The sequence below is a fragment of the Eucyclogobius newberryi genome, unplaced genomic scaffold (genome assembly GCF_026437365.1).
Source record: "Eucyclogobius newberryi isolate DKJ021-1_F unplaced genomic scaffold, fEucNew1.0.hap1 SCAF_5, whole genome shotgun sequence".
NCBI lineage: Eukaryota > Metazoa > Chordata > Actinopteri > Gobiiformes > Gobiidae > Eucyclogobius > Eucyclogobius newberryi.
The window spans coordinates 32,120,826-32,141,948 of NW_027316167.1; the positions used below are offsets into that span (position 1 = coordinate 32,120,826).

General features: G+C 38.7%; 1 protein-coding gene across 1 annotated transcript in view; it reads right to left on the reverse strand.

Annotated features, from left to right (window-relative positions):
• Window positions 1-21,123, reverse strand: part of fhod1 (formin homology 2 domain containing 1) — an 83,142-nt gene that overhangs the window by 39,535 nt on the left and 22,484 nt on the right. The window contains exons 4-5 of the mRNA XM_072465851.1: window positions 5,365-5,432; window positions 4,280-4,385 (exon numbers count right to left, since the gene is read on the reverse strand). Coding sequence (XP_072321952.1) covers window positions 4,280-4,385; window positions 5,365-5,432 — 174 coding nt within the window. The remainder of the gene's footprint in view (window positions 1-4,279; window positions 4,386-5,364; window positions 5,433-21,123) is intronic.

Genomic DNA, 21,123 nt, shown 5'->3' on the forward strand with positions numbered 1-21,123 from the left:
TTGATCCATTTGTTTTAACATTCCTAATTCAAAATGCTTCCGTGGGACTTCCGGTGTGATGTCAGAGTGAGCCGCTTATTTGCTCCGCCACTGCCAAAGTTCTTTCTTAAAAAGTACCGTTTTACCCAGAAAATCCCAAGGAACGAGGAGCAAGAGATAAGTAAAGGTGAATAACACAAGCCCGGTGGTGCTAAAGAAACTAATAAAGCTGAAGGTCCACGGCGCAGGTGAAAAACAGACTGCCTCACAAGCTAACGAGGCTAACATGGCTAACAGGCATGCAGGCCAAGGTAATGACTCTGCAGAGAACAGTAATATGAAAAATAAGATCCTCAATTTGGAGTCCAGAGCGCGTAGATCTAACCCTAGACCAACCTTAGGCTTGTGGGGGTCTCGGAGGGAGAAGATGCATAAAGATTTTTGGAGAAGATTATTCCTGAGATCCTTGATGGCTCAGGAGTTGAAGTCCCCCCCCCATCACCATCGAAAGAGCACATGGCCTGGACAAACCAAGACCAGCTTTTGATAAACCACGAGGTCCGAGTATGAGGTTCCTTAACGATCGTGTGAAGGAACGTGTCCTGAAGGCAGCAAAAGTTAAAGGAAACCTCCAATACAAAGGCAAGCGTGTCTTCTTTGCCCCAGATTATCCCATGTGAGGTTCATCAACAGCTGCAAAGGTTCCACCACATCTGTGAGGAGCTCAGGAAGAGAAAGCTGAGACATGGGTTCTCTTTCTGGTGAACACCGGGAGAAGCAGAGGTACTCATCAGGAAGATGCAGGACACAGAGAACTAAACAGTGACAAGAGATGGAGCCACCATCATGGGGTATGTGAGTTCAGATCATAGTCACATGGTTAAACATTACTGGTGATTTGAAGAGAAACACTGTCCACAAACAGCATGATCTGAGACAGCGCTGAGGAAACACAAACACATGAGGAAACACATGAGGAAACACGGACACATGAGGAAACACAGACACATGAGGAAACACAAACACATGAGGAAACAGACACATGAGGAAACACAGACACATGAGGAAACACAGACACATGAGGAAACACAGACACATGAGGAAACACAGACACATGAGGAAACACTGTCCACAAACAGCATGATCTGAGACAGCGCTGAGGAAACATAAACACATGAGGAAACACATGAGGAAACACGGACACATGAGGAAACACAGACACATGAGGAAACACAGACACATGAGGAAACACAAACACATGAGGAAACACGGACACATGAGGAAACACGGACACATGAGGAAACACGGACACATGAGGAAACACGGACACATGAGGATACACAAACACATGAGGAAACACGGACACATGAGGAAACACGGACACATGAGGATACACAAACACATGAGGAAACACGGACACATGAGGAAACACAGATATATGAGGAAACACATGAGGAAACACATGAGGAAACACAGACACATGATAAAACACGATCTGAGACAGTGTTGTTTTTTGTTTCTTTTTGTATCAGTACTTTCTCAAATGAGTCTAATTAAGTCTTACTATTTGACCTTTGATCCATTTGTTTTAACATTCCTAATTCAAAATGCTTCCGTGGGACTTCCGGTGTGATGTCAGAGTGAGCCGCTTATTTGCTCCGCCACTGCCAAAGTTCTTTCTTAAAAAGTACCGTTTTACCCAGAAAATCCCAAGGAACGAGGAGCAAGAGATAAGTAAAGGTGAATAACACAAGCCCGGTGGTGCTAAAGAAACTAATAAAGCTGAAGGTCCACGGCGCAGGTGAAAAACAGACTGCCTCACAAGCTAACGAGGCTAACATGGCTAACAGGCATGCAGGCCAAGGTAATGACTCTGCAGAGAACAGTAATATGAAAAATAAGATCCTCAATTTGGAGTCCAGAGCGCGTAGATCTAACCCTAGACCAACCTTAGGCTTGTGGGGGTCTCGGAGGGAGAAGATGCATAAAGATTTTTGGAGAAGATTATTCCTGAGATCCTTGATGGCTCAGGAGTTGAAGTCCCCCCCCCATCACCATCGAAAGAGCACATGGCCTGGACAAACCAAGACCAGCTTTTGATAAACCACGAGGTCCGAGTATGAGGTTCCTTAACGATCGTGTGAAGGAACGTGTCCTGAAGGCAGCAAAAGTTAAAGGAAACCTCCAATACAAAGGCAAGCGTGTCTTCTTTGCCCCAGATTATCCCATGTGAGGTTCATCAACAGCTGCAAAGGTTCCACCACATCTGTGAGGAGCTCAGGAAGAGAAAGCTGAGACATGGGTTCTCTTTCTGGTGAACACCGGGAGAAGCAGAGGTACTCATCAGGAAGATGCAGGACACAGAGAACTAAACAGTGACAAGAGATGGAGCCACCATCATGGGGTATGTGAGTTCAGATCATAGTCACATGGTTAAACATTACTGGTGATTTGAAGAGACTGATAAGATGTGATTGATTTGTTTTTGACTTTGTGCTCCATGTTTGCCGTCTGCTTTAGAACATAAGCTCTGTGCCCAGTTCCATCCACTCATCAACGTGCCAAACGTGGGAGATTGAATTGTGGGAAAAGGGGAAGAAACATGTAGTGGGCAGTGGGGGGGCGTGGTGGACTGGGACGGTGGTGTGTCCAGTTCTTTGTGAGGATTGGAGCCAGGAGCGGCCGGGGAGCTTTCGAAGGCCCTTCATTAGGATCAGGTTTTGGGATCGGTGCACGTTTTCAGCATGAACCCTTTTTTCTTTTCTATGATATATTTTCATCGGATTCCTGTTTCTGTGGTTCTCATGTTTATTTGTTGTGTTCGACCAAAATGCTTCCGTGTCGCGAATGCAGCTCTATATTTGCTCATGTCGTATTTGACGTTTCTGAGCACATTCCTTCATTCATAGTTTCATAGTTTAGTTTGGATCCATGGCGTTTCTCTAAAGCCTGTAATGACCCATCTGAGTCAGCGCTGTGGCTTCTTAAACGTGTCAGACTCGCTGCCCACTTTCCAGCGAAGAAAGTCTTTTAAAAAATGTTCCAGCCACCGGGATCCCAAAGGACAAACTCTGCCCTGAGTTATATAATCTTCAAATCAGGCAGAGTTTATACATGAGAGGTTCAGTTTGAATTTTAAGAGACTTGAATGTGATTAAAACTGTTAAAAATCAATACAAAATGTTCTACTTAGACAAATTTAAAAACATTAGAGGCAGGTACGTATTGGACAACTAAGAATTATTGAAAATTATTATTATGATTATTATACTTTTATAATGTGAACAAACAACCTGAAATATCCCAAATAGTAAATCCATAAAGAAGCAAATATTATCTTGAATATTACACGGAGGAATATTGATTTAGAATTTGCCTGAAAAATATATTTAATTTCAAACTTTGCCAAATAATATAAAATAAAAATTCACAAACTAAGAATAAGCATCTACGTTATGGTAAAATGTTAAATATAATCACAATGAGAATGAAATACATTGTCACGCGGGTTTGTTATATTGTATCGGACCCGGTGTAACTTTAATGACATAATGTTTATAATGAAGCTGCACGACTCAGAGATGATCTAATACCAGTAAAATAACAAGTAAAATGGACTTCCATGTATGTTTTCTAAAGTTATTAAGACAAAGTCAGTGTGTTGGCATCATAATTGTTAATATAAAGTGATATTACATTTTCTTTCATTAAAGTAAAGGTTATTTGACCCAATGCAATTTGCAAAAGGCAAAGGCTGCAGTTGTTGAAGTGTCATCAATTCCATCCACAAACAACAAATACATCCCGCCTCGCTCTGCATCAAAAGTGCTAACGAGGGATGCCACAATATCAAGTTTTGGTGTTTTGGTGTTATATTTTTTCATTTTCTTTCATTCCCCTGGTCTGACATGTTACTGTTCCTCAAGTTTGTGACTGACTTTATGAAATGTAACTTTCTGAATGACAAAACAAGGTTAAATGTGACAAAAACAGACAGTTGTTTACATTTCGGTCTATTTTTTTGGCAGCAAATTGAACAGATTGAACAATCATTTTTTGGGTTCTTACCGAATAGATATACATATAACCTAATAATCTTGCCCTCCCGACTGCTAACACCCTGCAGTTTAGATCTTTAGAAACACGTGGCTATTTCATTAGTTTGTTCAGGGTTTTTGCAAACTCTCCAGGACTAGTTTAAAATTTAAATGTGCACTTTGAGAATCCTTTTCACAATTTTGTTGGTGAAGCACAACGCCAGCCTTTTCTCAGTAGGTACAAGTGTGTGAAGTGCGCTCACCTCGGAGGATGTAGTTCTGGTAGTTGTGGTCGGCCTCGGCTCCCACTTTTATGAAACACGTCAAACCATCAGACGCCACAAACTCCGGGACCAAGTCTTTATCATCCTGGACACAACAGAAACAACAACATATTGTATTATTGATTATAATTGTGTAACATTTTATGTGTGTTACATTCAAAGGTTTCAATAACAGATTTGGTTACAATACAAAATGAAAATGATGTTTCGCGTATAGAGATTTTTATGAATGTGTACGATACAGGGCTTAACGTGGAGTCAGAAAGGTATGAAAACTGGCTGCAATATAGATTTTTTGGCCCATATGTGACCGACCTGAACATCATCAGTAGGCAACATTTTCGGGATATACGAAATTCTGAGTCAAAGAACATCAGAGGAAGTGGAGAGTAATGGCAGACGAAGGAGAGAAACTGTCAGTGAGAGAGTAATCTGATTTCTGTCTGATCCTGATTTCTCCAACTTCTCCAACTGTATTTTCCGGACTATAAGTCGCACCAGCCAAAAAATGCATAATAGAGAAGAAAAAAACATATATAAGTTACACTGGAGTATGAAATGTGGTTGCAAGTGTGAAAATAACAAATAACATCACATATAAGTCGCTCCGGAGTATAAGTATAAGTATGTAAGTATAAATATAAGTCAAAGTCGCAAACACGGCCAAAACTATGAAAAAAGGTGCGTCTTATAGTCCGGGAAAATACGGTACTCGCATCAGATTTGGCCATTTGCATTTCTTTTAAATAACCCCAAAGATCCAGAAATCAGATTACGATCAGATTTTGTTGCACATTTGAACCATCTGAGCTACAGCTGAGTAATCTGATTTCTTCTGCTTTGTTCACACTTGTGCAGGGAATATAATGCAAAAGAAAAATAAAGAGAAAATATGAATGGCTTATAGTTATCCTTTTATTCTAAGCAATCAGATTCTTCCTGATCAAAAGTCAATTACACTTCCTCCTCTTTGAATGCAGAGTTTCCGCGCTGTAATCTCATTGTCGACCATCATCTTTCACATAAAGCGGCCGTGCGTCGTGGAGTACGTGAACCTGCCTTACCTGGAAAAGCTGCTTGAGAGAGAACAGCGACCTCCGGAGCTCGGGGCCTTGGGAGTTGTACAGTTTCTCTGCAAAAACAAAAGACAGAGAAATGAATAAAAACAGACGAAAAGTGCGTTTGTGTTGACAGCGAAGTGGGCGGAGATCTGAGAGCGTGACTCGGACAAGGGGGAGGAGCTTGGAAATGTTATATTGGCAAGATAAATCGAATTTTACAATAAATACCACTTAAAATGTGTCACAGTTTTGTCGTTTAATGTGTTAATCTAGTCAATTATACATAAATATTCCCACAAGATGAAACGAGACAAGATTTTTGCATAATTAAGTATAAGAATTGTGCCGTTTAGATCACAATTTTGGCCACACAAGCATCTATTTAATTCATTTGATATTTTTGCAGTGTTTGTAGCATCTTAGTGGAGCTGGTTTGACCTTTTTGATATTAGTTTTGGTTCTCAAGCTGATCATCTAAACAGAAAGCGGGACGAGCTCCAGAGATGCAAAATCCACTGCTTTAGAACAACTGTGTGCTTTTTTTGGGAAAAGTTGTTTGTGTTTGACCGTCGTGGCTGAAGTTTTTCCATAGAGTACTTTTTTTCAGTTCCATTTCACACTGTAAGACACAGTAGAGAAGCAAGGGAATAAAAGTAGCACGAAAACAAGAAAAACAGCAAAAATGGAGGACACAAAGTGCGCCGACGATCAAGGAATGAACCGACCGACACACGGAAAATGAAGATCACGTTTGGACTGGACTTGAAATTGTGTGCCCTAGTTTTAATCTGCTTTTATCTTTTGACATGTTCTCTTTGGTCTTGTTTGGTTTCTTGTGTTTGTTAAGTGAAAAAAGAAAACAAGAAGACACAATGCAAAGACAAACTTAAGGCAATTGTATCTCGTTAGATCTTGTGGCCCGAGATCTTAATATTCATTAATATTAATTAAAATTCTGCTGAATCCTTCTGTGAGCTTATTTGGAGTAACACTTGTTTCCATGGAAATATACACACGTTTAATGCTCTACTATAGAACGTTTGTGACTTGTCTTTGGTTTGAATCTTACAAACTAAACTAAAGAATAAAATCTTGTCAAATGAGCTCACACAAGGAAAAATGCATAAAAGAAAATAATCAGGAACAGAAAACAACTGTTAAAAAACTAACTCTCTGATTAATCAATTTTCAATCACAAAAGGGGTGTGGCTAAATCCAAACCATCAGTATTTCTATCATCTCTGTGTAACTGACCCAAACTGCACCTCAAAGACAACAACCACACAGAAGTTAATTAAAAACACCTTTTCATACAGAAAAGTATTAGGATATGGTGTATTTAAAAAGGTAAACTAAATCCCAAATAAATTATTAACACACTTCATAACTTCTAAAACACAAATATTCTTTAATTTGAATAAGTAAGTGTGAAAAGTGACTATTTCTGTTCAAAGTGCACTTTTTAAACACGTCCAAGAACGTAAATAATCGAGAAAAGTTCGAATAAGAATTACATGGATTTCATAAAACACAAAATACAACCATTTAAATTCAAATTATCTTTTATTGTGAGTATTTTGTCCGGTCAGGAAACAAGAACGTGTTGACAAATGTCTGAGTTAAGTCGGTGTTCTTGAGTCAAACGCGGCGGGAGGATGGGGAGGTTTTTCCTGAACAAAAGCAGCCGTTTCCTGTTTGTTTCAATGTGAGGTCCTGAACCCAAAAATGACCAAGTGTTGATCAGAAAAGCAGAGGAATGTGTGAATAATCGTGAGTTCACTAAAAGAGCAGACGTAACGAGCGTCGGGACATGAGCTGGACTAGAATCAGACTAAAAACTAAAACATACACTCAAGAGCCTTAATAAAGCATGAACAAACACTAAATTCATTTGAAAAAAGAAATAGATGAAAACCAAAATAGATGATATTGTCTCAGGTTAATAACTACTTAATATTTCAACCATTAAACAGTTACAAAGCCTGAATCTATTAAATTGGTTCGAGATGAGGGTTTATCAGTAGTCTCATTATGACATTTATGAAATGACACCAGATGTTAATTTTAGATAATTATTTAGATTGTTGAAAGATCAGAGACAGTTTACACTTAACTGACAAACAATTCTGACGGTTTAAACCATAATTTGACAAAAATAAAGGCGTTATATGGTATTATTGTTTGTCAAATCATAACTGTTGTGTCATTTATATGGATTTTGGCTCTTGTTTACAGTCTGGTTGCTAGGTAATAGTTGTGGAATTGCCTCTACCTAGGTCATATTTGCTGCTCATGTCCAACCAGGAAGTACAATTATAAACTTTACAAACATTGTCATACTGTGGACAAACGGGAAAAATCGTTAAAGACATTTTTAACAAGGTTTCATTGACTGAAGTCGCATGATTTTTCTTAATGTCACAAACAACATCCGCAGTTCCCATGGCAACATAAACTAACTTTCTACCATATAAATTGCGCTGCCCATTCCGTCGAGCACAACATGGCTTTGACACACATCTTAGTTAATCTTTGGAGGGCTGTGGTATTCTAGGCATTTTAAAAACACAAATCTGAACGCTTATCTCGCTCGTAAAACCAAGGAAACTGGACCCAACTGAATCTCAGAGTGAGACGTTATGTAAAGGTTATGAGAACGGAAGATAAAAATAAAACAAGTGATCAAGAGCTGAGGGCAAAAGGGCTCCGATTCCTCAGGACTGAATGTGAGTTTATTTATACGCACCAATTCCCCTACAATATGTAATGTGTAGAAGTGACCAACAATGATTTGAACAAAATGGAAACATCTGCAGTTCGGGCTGGGTAATACAAAAAAAAATAAAAAATATGTATTTATTTAGATGTATTCATTATATTGCATGTATTGTATTAATTGTATGTTTATTTTATCATTTATGTTATTATTTATGTTATTATTTATGTTATATTATGTTATATTTATGTTATATTTATGTTATATTTATTTCATATATTTAATTTATTTCATTTATTTTATTGTATTTATTATATTTAACACTAGAAATGTCCTTCAGAATTTATTTCATTAAACAGAAACATCACAGGACTGAATCTCAAGCTCAATTAAAATGAAATTCATTGCCCAGTCTTTATCTACAGCAGTGGTGGAAATAAAGCTCAAGGTATTTAAAAATAGTGTCAAATTAGGTCTTGTTTATGGGATTTTTTGTTAGTATTGATACTTGCTGAATGAGTATTCGCAGTAACTCGAGGCGATGTTGAAAAATGTTGCAATTGTTCTGGAGAATTTCGTTTAAACGACAGGAAAAAGAAGCAAACGTCTAGTCTAATCTCACAAACAAGGGTATAATGTGATATTCCCGACTTTTTTGATTCTTTAAGTTTAATTTAGTTTATTTGCCATTTGCAGTTAAAAAACACATTGGAAAAGATGTGTGCAAAACTAAACAACCTCACAAACAATGGACATAAGTTACAAAACACAAAAAGTACCATGAAAAATGTGATGAATGTTTAGAAAAATAAAATCAAGTAAAGTGATAAATCTTAAGAGTTCAAGTGCATTGCTTAAGCTCGTGACGGCTCGTGTGGGAAGAAACTTTTAGCACGACGAGAACAATATCTTCAATTCATGTTTTGTGCGATACTTTAACCCGAGCCAAGGCTTTTACAGGCACATTTTACCGCATTCCTGATTCCTGCATTGCAAAAATATTATATAAATATTGTCATTATCAAGATCATTAGAAGTATTCATTTTTGTAAATATTGCCCACGCCTTGTAGTGACTATAGCAACATTAGCTAAGTGTTTTCCTGTTGTTGTTTGTGCGACGTGCTCTTTAAACAGTTTACTGCTGGATGAACACATATAAATACATGCTGTGGGAGTCAGAGGGAGGGCAGTGGACTCATGAGGACGGGGCTGTGGCAAAGAGCTGCTAAAATCTGAAGTATTTCACAGAGACGAGCAGTAAACACTGTCGGGGAGGACCAGGTGAAAGACGACGCCTGAAGATGAAGGGACGGACTGTAAAAGTACTGCACATTCTGGTGCTGCTGAACTAGAACATACGTAGATTATCAGTTTACTTTTCTTTTTTTCCCCATTGTAAACTGCAATATTAATCTAAATCATCTTCGAAATATGAACCAGTACGAAGGCATTTCACTGTCACTAACATCAAATTGTGATTCACGTGTTTCTGTCTTGACGTGTATCACAGGGTTTTGAACGGCAACTAATTACATGGATGTGGGCGGGGATGGGGGGTATGTGAAAGCCAAACCTAAGAACATTCCTGGCCATGCAATAAAATCTTCATAGATACAAGCAGGTGAGAGGAAAGCCACCAAAAATGTCACATAGTTCACCTTTAAATGTGACATAAAAGTGATATATAAATAAAATAAAATAAATAAAACACAAATACAAAAGTACAAAACCCACAACAAAAAACATGTTTACTCGTCTTTGAAAGTATTGCAACCCCTTCTCAAAACTTTTCACAACACATTGTCAAACTGTTTAGGGAAAAAAAACATGTTCTTCATCATTATAGTAATTTATTTTTTCCCCAGACTCTTAGGCCATACAATAACAAAAAAACTAACTGATCCAAAGATTAGAGTCTGGCCACAGAGAGACACGGGAGAAAAATGCAGAGCGACAACTATAACTCACTTGAACGCGGGTCTAAAAATAAAGTACAGCGCGTCCTTCCTACAGCACATCCTCTGGTCCGTAAAAACAGGCTCCACTGGAAAAGACCTTCAATCCACATCTGTCCAAACCACTGACGCTTAACTTTGGGGTTTTACCATCTCCAAATGCTGTAACGCCACATGCCCTGAAGTCTGGAGCAGAACGATAAACCAGGAACAGATTAAAACAGAGATTTGACTGAACAAACAACCAAGGTCTACTGCAGAGGCCAAACGTGTTGAGGCATCGCTTTAGACGTTTCCGTTAAAACAGTTATAGTTAATTAAATTATGTTATTTTGGGACGAGTTTCGGGCCGCTACGTCTAAAGATATCAAAAGTATCGAATAGTAGACATTAATTATCCTAAAACTAGCAATGAAAACTAGATACTCATTTCATACACTTGATCTGGTACTCACTATTATTAGTATTATTTGAACAGTTTTAGAATGATCGTGAGCTAAAAAAGTAAAAAAATCCTTCAAGATCTAAATCTCTTTTTTTTGAGTGCGACCTGGGGAAATGGGGGTAAGGAGGATATTCAGCAAATTGTCAGAGGTGGGAATAAAAAACTCCTGACACCGAGTTCACACAGAGCTCACACTTAAGTACTGAGCAGCACGGATTCAGGATGAACCAGAGCTTTCTCTTTACATCTTTACCCCTTTCTCTTTACATCTTTACCCCTTTCTCTTTACCCCTTTCTCTTTACCCCTTTCCCTTTACCCCTTTCCCTTTACCCCTTTCCCTTTACCCCTTTCCCTTTACCCCTTTCCCTTTACCCCTTTCCCTTTACCCCTTTCCCTTTACCCCTTTCCCTTTACCCCTTTCCCTTTACCCCTTTCCCTTTACCCCTTTCCCTTTACCCCTTTCTCTTTACCCCTTTCTCTTTACCCCTTTCTCTTTACCCCTTTCTCTTTACCCCTTTCTCTTTACCCCTTTCTCTTTACCCCTTTCTCTTTACCCCTTTCTCTTTACCCCTTTCTCTTTACCCCTTTCCCTTTACCCCTTTCCCTTTACCCCTTTCCCTTTACCCCTTTCTCTTTACACCTTTCCTTTTACACTTTTACTTTACCTTTACATTACAGAAAAAAGACTATGAACACCATGTTATTTGCCTGTATGAGAGAAGATTGCCTGCACTTGTAAACTTTCTACCACTTTCCTCTGTCCAGCGACGACAGATGAATATGAGATTGTTCTGCCATACATGTATTGGACAATGTCCCTGTGAAAAACAACAAAATAAATAAAATCCAAGTAAATTAATGTTCAAAGTTAACTACGGGACTAAATAAAAATAAAACTCTAAATTGAGCTGAATAGTAAAGTAGTTCTCCTTGTTTTTTGTGAGTAAACGACCTGTTGTTGTTGAGGTGGTTATTAATGGCCCCTGACAGATTATTATGAGCTGCAGACAGTTTCTCTCCTGATCTAATGTTTCTGACTGAAGACTTTGACCTTTGGAGGCTCCATTTGGGATTGAAATCATAAACCAGGAGTCTTGATGAAAACTGATTTAGTTCCTTTTCAAATGTTACAAGTCAAATAATGTGTTCACGCACCAGAATGTGAGTTATTCATCTTTATGTTACTGTATTTCATCTTTTAACATTTCCTCTGCTGATATTGAGTCGACTAAAGACATTCTCTGTACATTGATTCATCTAGATTATTTGACCGTGCACCTGTACCAAAGTGCACTGACAAGACACTGACAAAACATTTCCTTTTGAATTATAATTACTAAATGATTTTGCATTATTTGTCCTTATGATACAACGTATTACTCAAAGTTGTGAGTGTGGCTTATGTTGTGACCGTAACCATGGCAGCAGCTTCGGGACACTCCCCGTTTCCTCCGACTCTTAATCCACAGAAATGTAAATTAACTGGTTTCAGGTTTCTAGCTCATGATTTACATTGACTGCGTCGCGTCCAGCGACTAGTCCGTTCCCTCCAACCAAACGGAAGGCATCAGGTTTGCACAAAATATGCGAAATAACTGTTGCTGCATCACATTTCTTTTCTGTATTTCTGTATTTCTGAGTTTGTGTAATGTTCTTTTAAATGTGATTGTCTGTGTGATGTTGTTTGTGGAGGCCAGGAAGAATAGTTGAATGAACAAATGAATAAATGGGCAAACGAACGAATGGATAAATGAAAAAAAATGAACAAACAAAAACATATACATACATACACAAATTCAGTCAGGACAATTCAATTCTGCAGTAGAGATGTCACCATTTCATATTTTAGTGTAGAGATTATTGAGAATAAACATGGCAATTTTACGATTATTTGCGATTATGAACGTCACGATTAATACAATCGACGACGCCAATAAAATCCTACATTTTCTTTCCTTCATGTTTTCTTCACACGTTACTTACCGATCCTCTATGTGACCTGCTTTATCAAATCAAACTTTCGGTTTTCTCAATTTGACATTTCGATTTACACTATATAGATTTACTTTTTGAGGAAAATGATGAGCAGAAATTACATTTCAAGAAAATGTGTTTTATTTTTTCCACTTTGACAGTCACTGCTTTGGTCTTTCATAAATAACTCAAATGGTTTGAATGATGAAATAACTTCAATTTCAACCGGATTTATGATGTTGTTTGTGTTTAATTAAATGTTCCAAGACTCTTCTGAGAAAGCACAGCCACAACACCAGCCAATATGTGCTGAAATGTACTGATTCAAGTGACCAAGAATACTGAAGTAATCATTAGGTAATATGGGCATTCATGGTCTTTATTATGGGCCAAATATATTACACTTGGAAGATAAATAAAAACATAAAAAAGACATTCAAATAGGGGACGATATGGGAAAAATAATGACGATTTTCTTGGAGCCAAATCACAACTTAAATAGATATATAAAAATCATATACTTCTTCAGAAATGTCCCTCAAGTGTCTTACAGAGGCTGACCAACAAGGGACGTGGCTGAGAGAAAGTATCTGTTTGGAGAAAGGCCTCCATTAAATGGAAAGATTGTGAATCACAAGACGACAATTGCACTTTCAAGTTTAATTTAATGATCATAAACATAGACCGAAATTAATAACATTCAACACTAAAAAAGTCCCAAAAACTTGAACGCTGATCCAAATCACATGCTTTTTCGGAGGATTGGCTGCAAAGATTGACGCTAATCACACTTTGAAAATATCTGATTAAAGTTCGATTCACTCGCACAGACGGATCTAACTTGGGGCGATTTTGGCCAAATCTTCCACCCAAGAAGCCAAAAGTCGCCCGTTTGATCCACCACTGACCAGCACAAACACGTCAAACTTCATTTGAAGAGAACGAACACAATCCTTCTAATGAGACAAACAAACGTGCCAAAAATAATCTCCCTGCAACTAAGTCCAGACAAACAAGCCGTTCCCTAAAAAGAAAATGACCTGTGCTCAACACCATGCGCCACCTGAGCCAAAATGTCCGCCGTCCGGTGGCAGTTTCACAGAACAGCTGAGGTTTAAAGGGGGACACGCCACGGATTAAAGGCGCTAAAGCTGGTCGGTGATGATGCATGAAGCGCAGCCAGATTCCTCTGGGCTGAGTGTGTCACCCAGAGTTAGACACAAGGTCAAAGGGATTCACATGAACTGATAACACAGAGAAGGAGGTATGGAAGAACAGAAAGAGTTATGGAAGGAGGTATGGAAGAACAGAAAGAGTTATGGAAGGAGGTATGGAAGAACAGAAAGAGTTATGGAAGGAGGTATGGAAGAACAGAAAGAGTTATGGAAGGAGGTATGGAAGAACAGAAAGTTATGGAAGGAGGTATGGAAGAACAGAAAAAGTTATGGAAGGAGGTATGGAAGAACAGAAAGAGTTATGGAAGGAAGTATGGAAGAACAGAAAGTTATAGGAGTTATGGAAGAACAGAAGGAGTTATGGAAGAACAGGAACAGGAGTTATGGAAGAACAGGAACAGGAGTTATGGAAGAACAGAAGGAGTTATGGAAGAACAGGAACAGAAGGAGTTATGGAAGGACAGAAGGAGTTATGGAAGGACAGAAGGAGTTATGGAAGGACAGAAGGAGTTATGGAAGGACAGAAGGAGTTATGGAAGGACAGAAGGAGTTATGGAAGAACAGAAGGAGTTATGGAAGGACAGAAGGAGTTATGGAAGGACAGAAGGAGTTATGGAAGGACAGAAGGAGTTATGGAAGGACAGAAGGAGTTATGGAAGAACAGAAGGAGTTATGGAAGGACAGAAGGAGTTATGGAAGAACAGAAGGAGTTATGAAAGAACAGAAGGAGTTATGGAAGGACAGAAGGAGTTATGGAAGGACAGAAGGAGTTATGGAAGGACAGAAGGAGTTATGGAAGGACAGAAGGAGTTATGGAAGAACAGAAGGAGTTATGAAAGAACAGAAGGAGTTATGAAAGAACAGAAGGAGTTATGAAAGAACAGAAGGAGTTATGGAAGGACAGAAGGAGTTATGGAAGAACAGAAGGAGTTATGAAAGAACAGAAGGAGTTATGAAAGGACAGAAGGAGTTATGGAAGGACAGAAGGAGTTATGGAAGGACAGAAGGAGTTATGAAAGAACAGAAGGAGTTATGGAAGGACAGAAGGAGTTATGGAAGGACAGAAGGAGTTATGGAAGGACAGAAGGAGTTATGGAAGGACAGAAGGAGTTATGGAAGGACAGAAGGAGTTATGAAAGAACAGAAGGAGTTATGGAAGGACAGAAGGAGTTATGGAAGGACAGAAGGAGTTATGGAAGGACAGAAGGAGTTATGAAAGAACAGAAGGAGTTATGGAAGGACAGAAGGAGTTATGGAAGGACAGAAGAAGTTATGAAAGAACAGAAGGAGTTATGAAAGAACAGAAGGAGTTATGGAAGGACAGAAGGAGTTATGGAAGAACAGAAAGAGTCACTTTAGCTTCGTCTGCGTCAAATTTAGCCAAAATGTGTTTCATCATGTGACGTTTGCATTCTAAACAACTAATCGATTTATCAAAAGAATAAATCGCTAGATTAATCGATTGGCAAAATGATCGACCTAGTCTTAATTATTATGACATCCCTATTGATGGGTTGGTTTTTATAAAAAATGTGAATCAATGCATAGAAGAGGATACATATTCCTGCAGTATTTGGTTGTGTTGGGTAGTTTAAATACCCAACACAACCAAATACTGCAGGAATATGTTTAGGTAAAATGTTTTTTTAAATTCTGAAGTTGAAATTAAAACAGTTTTGTAACCAAGATCAGTGCGGCTTAAGGAATGAACTATTCAAAGTATTGAAATTCAAGTTTTCCACAAACACCTTCTACATTGTCATTATAATCTGTTGTATTTCTGCTTTTCTCAGTCATTTACCTTGAATATTTCCATGCAAATCTTGTCAATAAAATGCATTTCAAAACACTAACACCGGCTTAACTGGACCGTGATAAAAGTAGATGAACATGACGCTCTTCCATCTTTGGGAAACACCAGAGTGGCCCGAAACTCTGAGGAAGGATTCATGAGTTTGTCCTGGAGAAACAGGAAGTGAGGCAGATAAAAGTGGAGTGGCATTTCCTGTTAGTGCCATGGGGACGACGAGTGACTCAAACCAGCAAGAAAAACACATTTAGCAAATACTTGAATAAATACGTGTATAAACAGACCACAGCTGCCACTAAATAATCGGAGGCTTCAAATTACACAGTATATTCAATGTTCAATTCAATGTATTTTGTAACGCCCAAAATCCACGATTTAGCCAAAACATTCAAGTTTTTTAAGTATTAGTAAAGTATTAGTAGTATAGGCCACAGGAACTAAAAGATAAGCAAATGTGACAACGCTGCGGCTCGGCTCTCAATTTGACATGTCCAGTTTGTGCAACGACATTTAAGGCATTATTATTGCTATTATTATGTTCTTTATACTTTGATTTCTTTGTCAAGACCATTCCCCTTCTTTCATAGCAATGTTTCCTTCCTATACCGTGGTTCTAAATCTTTTTTTTTTTTTTAATGTCTGTTCTCGTTTGATCATATTATAATCAAATACAGTACCATTTATTTGTATTGAATTCAAGTTTGAAGCCTTAGCATCGGACAATGACCGACCGAAACTGACTTATTTTGAACAGACCGGACGTGGGTCAGACGGGAAACTGTGTTCTTTGGTTGTTGTGTGGAGTCTCTGGTCGACGCCGGGCCCACAGAGCGCGCTCAGTAGCGGTCGTGTACGGAGCGCGCTCAGTAGCAGTCGTGTGGGGAGCGCCTGCTACTGCTACTCTGACAACCCAGCTTCTGTCAGAGGGTCAGCAACGGCAACAAAACGAGGAAGGAAAAAGGCCGATCGGAGGTCAGAGGTCACAGAGACACAAGGGCAGATCTGTGTGTGGACTGTAGTCTCAGTTTGGACTGTGTGGTCGGTGGGAATGGGATGATATGGAAATGTTGTGCAACTATTCTCATATCCAAAAGAAGCACAATTACCAGTATTGTATTTTCCGGAGTATAAATCGCACCAGCCAAAAAATGCATAATAAAGAAGAAAAAACATATATAAGTTGCACTAGAGTATGAAATGCGGTTGGAAGTATGAAAATAACAAATAATATCACATTTAAGTCGCTCCGTAGTATAAGTATATAAGTATAAATATAAGAATAGGTCACACCCCGGCCAAAAATATGAAAAAAGGTGCGACTCATAGTCCGGAAAATACGGTAATATCACGATCATTATTAAAGTTTAAAAATGCTATGGATATTAACATTTATTATTTTAAAAATAAGTGGCTTTTTCCCGCACATTCAGGTATAATATCACTATTATACAAAATGTACAGCAAACGATTATAGTCTTCCTTTTTTTCACAAAGTGAACAATATTTTTGCTTTTTGTCCCATTTGTCCATCTCCAGGGTTATAACAGCTTTATGCACAATAAAGCTGTTACAACGGGAAAAGTCAATGTGCTTGAGTCGGGATGTAAAAGGGGTCAGATCTAGAGCTGTAGAGTTTCCTTTTTTTAATATGGACATAGGAATTGGTCAAAACTGATGCCTTGTTTTTTTGTTTTTTTTTAATCAAAAAGACGTGATTATTTGTCCAACTGCCCTGATGTTCAGGTCAGTCTGCAGTTTTAGGTCGGTGAAGAGAGTTCCACAGGCCGAATCCATTGAAGGAGAAACTGGACTGTGTAAAAGATCTTCTGAACTTTGGAACTACAGTCTCCACTGACAGAGGCTTTGTTTTTAGACAGTAACTTGGTCAATTACCATACTTTTTGAACTTTAAGCCGCTACTTTCCCTCACGCTTTGAACACTGCGGTCATTACAACGTAGTGTCTAATTTAAAGATTTTATTAGCTAATGGCCACCAGGGGGATATCTAGCAGGAAGTGCAAAAGTTTGTCTATATTTTAAGCTTCAAAACCTACAATCAGACTCATATTTCCAGAGAACGGAGTAATGAGGAAGTGACACTACATGGCGAAACGCAGAGACACACACAGTGCGCAGACATGCGATATACGGCGGTCTACAGTTTAGAACCTGCCACATTGAAATTACTTTTTTGGCCCGACGAGTCAAAAGAAAACCTGTTTATCACTACCGTGGACCATATTTCTGTGTAAATAGCTCATGTTACAACCTAAGACTCGTTGAGACTGGCTAAGCACAAGCTCAGGAGCAGATGAACCGGCTGTGAAGACGCAGACACAGACTCACACAGAGTCATCAAGGACAGAAGGGACAGCTCAGATGTGTTCTTTTGTATGGTAAACTTCAAAATACTGTGTTTTATTTCAATCCAACTCATATTCACTGAGAAATTAGTCTAATTAGTCCCACGGTGCGGCGGACCAGGATGTACCCTGTTCAAAAGACAACGCGTGCTATATTTATGTGTAAATATCTCATGTTACAACAGGGGCACCTGCGGTTTATTGACAGGTGCGGCCCGTATATGGACAAGTTCTATTTTCTTTGTAAATTTTGTGTGCGCTGATTTTATATTTGAGAAGCTTTTTTATTGCCATGAAAGTATGGTAATCTGCGGCTGGTGCCTCAGTCAACAACAGTTTTTAAACAGATGGATGTATCAGAATTTAGATAATATCGGTAATGTTGTTTTGAAGGTATGCAAAATGTGAATATCAAGTATATGGTTTATAGTTAAAAAAATAAAAAATGTTGTTCTTTGTACTGTTTCTGCGTTTTTCACTTGCTGTTTACTATTTATCTGTAGCCGTTTTCGCAGAAGAGATTGATCATTTTGACAGTTTCTGCTCGCACTGGGCACGTTTTTAAGTCGACAAAGAATGTTCAACTACAGCCCGTGTGTCAACCTCACTCTGTAATTATGAGATGGTAGAGGTTTACGATATTATTGCAACAACATTTACCTCTAAAAATGCCCTGACAAGGCTTAGAAAGTGGTGTAATGTCAAGTTTTTCTATTTGCTTTTGTTTTGTTCATAGACACTTCCAAAATGGCAGCTTTACTTTGCCGAGTCATTGAAATGAATGGGATAGAACATTTAGATCTTCACGTTTGGCAGATGTCTAAAGTGTTGGAACGGCTTCTTTCTCTTAGCGCTGATGAAAAGCAGGGATTCGCTCACTTCAGAACGGTCTTTGCTCATTTCTTTTCGTGTTCTTTCTGGACCTGCTCGACCTGTTCCACATTGAACTTTGACTTGTGAAGATGCAAGGTAAAACTGCTAATCTTTAAAGCAAGTTCTAGATTGAGGTAAATAAACTGTGACAATGTGTTGGTTTTGTCTTGTATTTGTCTGTGATGTCGGTTTCCTTCACTTTCATAAAAAAGGACAATGGGACTGGCACCGACTCAACACAAAGAGTTTGATTTGTGTGAATGTTTTTGCCTGTTAACAACAAGACTCTCAAGAGGATTCAGTCATTCAATCAAACTTTCAACAAATGGGGATCAAGTGTTAAAATCTATCGCAATTGATTTGTTTTGTTGGTGCCAGAGACGTAAAATGAACAAAGTCTGACTCTTTTGCTCCTATTGTGTCGTCAATTTTATGGATTTGGGTTTGTTTTTAAGCCAGACGACACTCGCACGTTTATGACATTTGCCTGGAATGTTCCACAGTACAGCATTAAACCCATCTGCCTCACATTGATTCAATTTAGCTGTTTTTTATATAATTTTATTGCTTTTATTGCTTTAGAAAACGCCTTAAAACCATGCATTCTTACTGCCTTTCCACAGATCTGACCTGTAACTTGGCTTGGTGGCATCGCCTGCTTGTCTCCACGGCAATAGACAAGTTTAATGCCATACTATGAAACATTCCGGGCAAAGGATGGAGACTCATTGACATAATTAGTAGACGCAGCGTGTTTTCTGTTATAGGTATTAGCATTAGCCGCAAAAATAATGCTAATTATGAATAATCGGGGGCCGGTACAAACCTGTCTATCAAAATCATGTTAATAGTGTCGTTTTATTTTAGATATTAGTGTGTAAAACTGCATCTGATTAGTCGCACGTTGATAGTGAGGAAACCAGATAAATGACCAATATCATGGAATAAAAATCAAGTTTGAACACCGGGCACACCTTAAACACTTCCACACACGCCACAGCAAAACCAGGACTAAACTGGAAGTAAACCAGGAATTAAACTAGTTCTAACACAACCCAAACGGGCCAAGCCAGCTTCAAACAGTAGGGATTGAATAAAGGTTTTCACTGTAAAGTCTAAAGTTGAATCAGGACGAGACCAAACGTGACCGAGCACATCACAATGACACGTTCAATAAGACGCTTTGTTCATGATACTGAGAAAGACTTTGTGATAAACCACAACCAAAGTCCTGTTTGTTCAGATGTAAATATTGCGTAAATATTCAGAAAGTTCTGGTTAATTCGTTTCTACCACAACAGACTAGTTTCAGACGATGTACAAAGCGAATACACAAGTAAAATATCCTGTAAAATGGCAATAACAATCGGAAAAGCACATGACGACAATATGATTTTTCAGTACTGATACTTGATGGACCGAGCTTGTGTCAGTAAATTCCATATTTCTCAATAATTTTGCCTTGTTTATGACTGTGGAGATATTGTCCCACTCCAATTTACCTCATTATAAAGTATAAAGTAGTTTCTCTGTAAATTTAATAGCGGAAAACCAGTTTGTGAGCCCACAGGGAGAAGGTATTGGATGTTTTCCGCTGGCCACAAGAATTAATTTTCTCAACACACTGTTCCCGTTTCTCCAGTTTTCTGTTTACTTATCTTTTTATAACTACATATTAAAAACTGTTTCACATCTGCCATTAGACTGTACCAGCACTTTTGAGTGAGAGAAAATGCCACAATTCAAGTGCAGTTTTGCTGTTGAAAGTAAGTGCAGTACAAGTAGAGGCAGTACTGCAGTATATTAGTTGAAGTAGTAGCCTAGTGGTGGCAAAATAATACTCAGATATGTTTCTATTTATCCTACAATACACGCACCTATTTCCCTACACGTCTTTCTCCTCTGCAGTGATTGTAGACGTCTGAAAAGTCAGCGTGAACATGTTAAAGTGCGGCTCAGACACTGGCACAAAGCCCTGTTTGTTTAGACCTGGGGGAGAGCGACGGAGAGAAAGAGAGCCAGGGTTTCGACAGGAGCAGGAAGCATTCTGGGAAAACCCCCGTGCGACAGGAAGGGGCGGGGCTAATGCCAAGGAGGGGGACGGGTCGAGTTGGGCAGTATGGAAAACAAAATCAGAGAACTCCAGCTGTGCCAAAAGAAATGTAACAGTGAAGAACAAACTTAGAGCTGCACTGACTGAATGCTTTTCCATCTTCTACTACATCCTCCATCTTCTACTACATCCTCTACTCCATCTACTCCTCCTTCTACTATATCCTCTACTCCATCTACTCCTCCTTCTACTCCATCTTCTACTACATCCTCTACTCCATCTACTCCTCCTTCTACTATATCCTCTACTCCATCTACTCCTCCTTCTACTCCATCTTCTACTATATCCTCTACTCCATCTACTCCTCCTTCTACTCCATCTACTCCTTCAACTC